Genomic DNA, 931 nt, shown 5'->3' on the forward strand with positions numbered 1-931 from the left:
CCAGGACGGCCGCAAGGGCGAGTCCGACCGCCACATCTTCAGCCTCAAGCCCAAACACCTGCTCGCAGGCAAGAGGAAGAGTGGCAGCACCAGCCGGCGATAAACACACACACACACACACACACATCTTCAGCCTCAAGCCAAAACACCTGCTCGCAGGCAAGAGGAAGAGTGGCAGCACCACCCAGCGATAAACACACACACACACACACAATTAATATTGACAGATAAAACATGACTATATACACACACACACAATTCATATTGACAGATAAAAGATGACTATATACACACACACACAATTCATATTGACAGACAAAAGATGACTATACACACACATACCTAAACACCCACAGTATAAAGGTGTGTGTGTGTGCGAGATAATCCAGATGTGTCTAATGAATGCATTTATACGATGGTGTTCGCTGTTCTCTGTGGATTAATTAATCCCATCATGTCTGTGTCTAATAAATGCATTTATATATATGGTAGCCATGGGCTGTTTGGTTGTTTCAAATATTGTAATTGTGATCTTTCAAAAGGAACATCAATTGAACATTTAAGTGTTTAAACAGAGCAAGGGTGTGTGTGTGTGTGTTACTGAACAGAGCAAGTGTTTGTGTGTGTGTGTGTGCGTTACTGAACAGAGCAAGTGTGTGTTACTGAACAGAGCAAGTGTGTGTGTGTGTGTGTGTGTGCGTTACTGAACAGAGTAAGTATGTGTGTGTGTGTGCTACTGAACAGAGCAAGTGTGTGTGTGTGTGTGTGTGTGTGTGTGTGTTACTGAACAGAGCAAGTATGTGTGTGTGTGTGTGCGTTACTGAACAGAGCAAGTGTGTTTGTGTTACTGAACAGAGCAAGTGTGTGTGTGTTACTGAACAGAGTTAAACACTTACAGCAAGACAACAGGCCTAGAGGGAAGTTGACCAGT

The 931-nt window shown here is 43.5% G+C and overlaps 1 protein-coding gene across 1 annotated transcript in view; it reads left to right on the forward strand.

Moving 5' to 3' along the window:
* Positions 1 to 491, forward strand: part of gtpbp4 (GTP binding protein 4) — a 14,044-nt gene extending 13,553 nt beyond the window's left edge. The window contains 1 exon segment of the mRNA XM_048228826.1: positions 1 to 491. This exon segment is cut by the window's left edge and continues 50 nt beyond it. Within this exon segment, the coding sequence (XP_048084783.1) occupies positions 1 to 103 (103 nt within the window). The 3' untranslated portion in view covers positions 104 to 491.
* The last annotated feature ends 440 nt before the right edge of the window (positions 492 to 931 follow it).

Source organism: Alosa alosa, chromosome 19, assembly GCF_017589495.1.
Source record: "Alosa alosa isolate M-15738 ecotype Scorff River chromosome 19, AALO_Geno_1.1, whole genome shotgun sequence".
NCBI lineage: Eukaryota > Metazoa > Chordata > Actinopteri > Clupeiformes > Clupeidae > Alosa > Alosa alosa.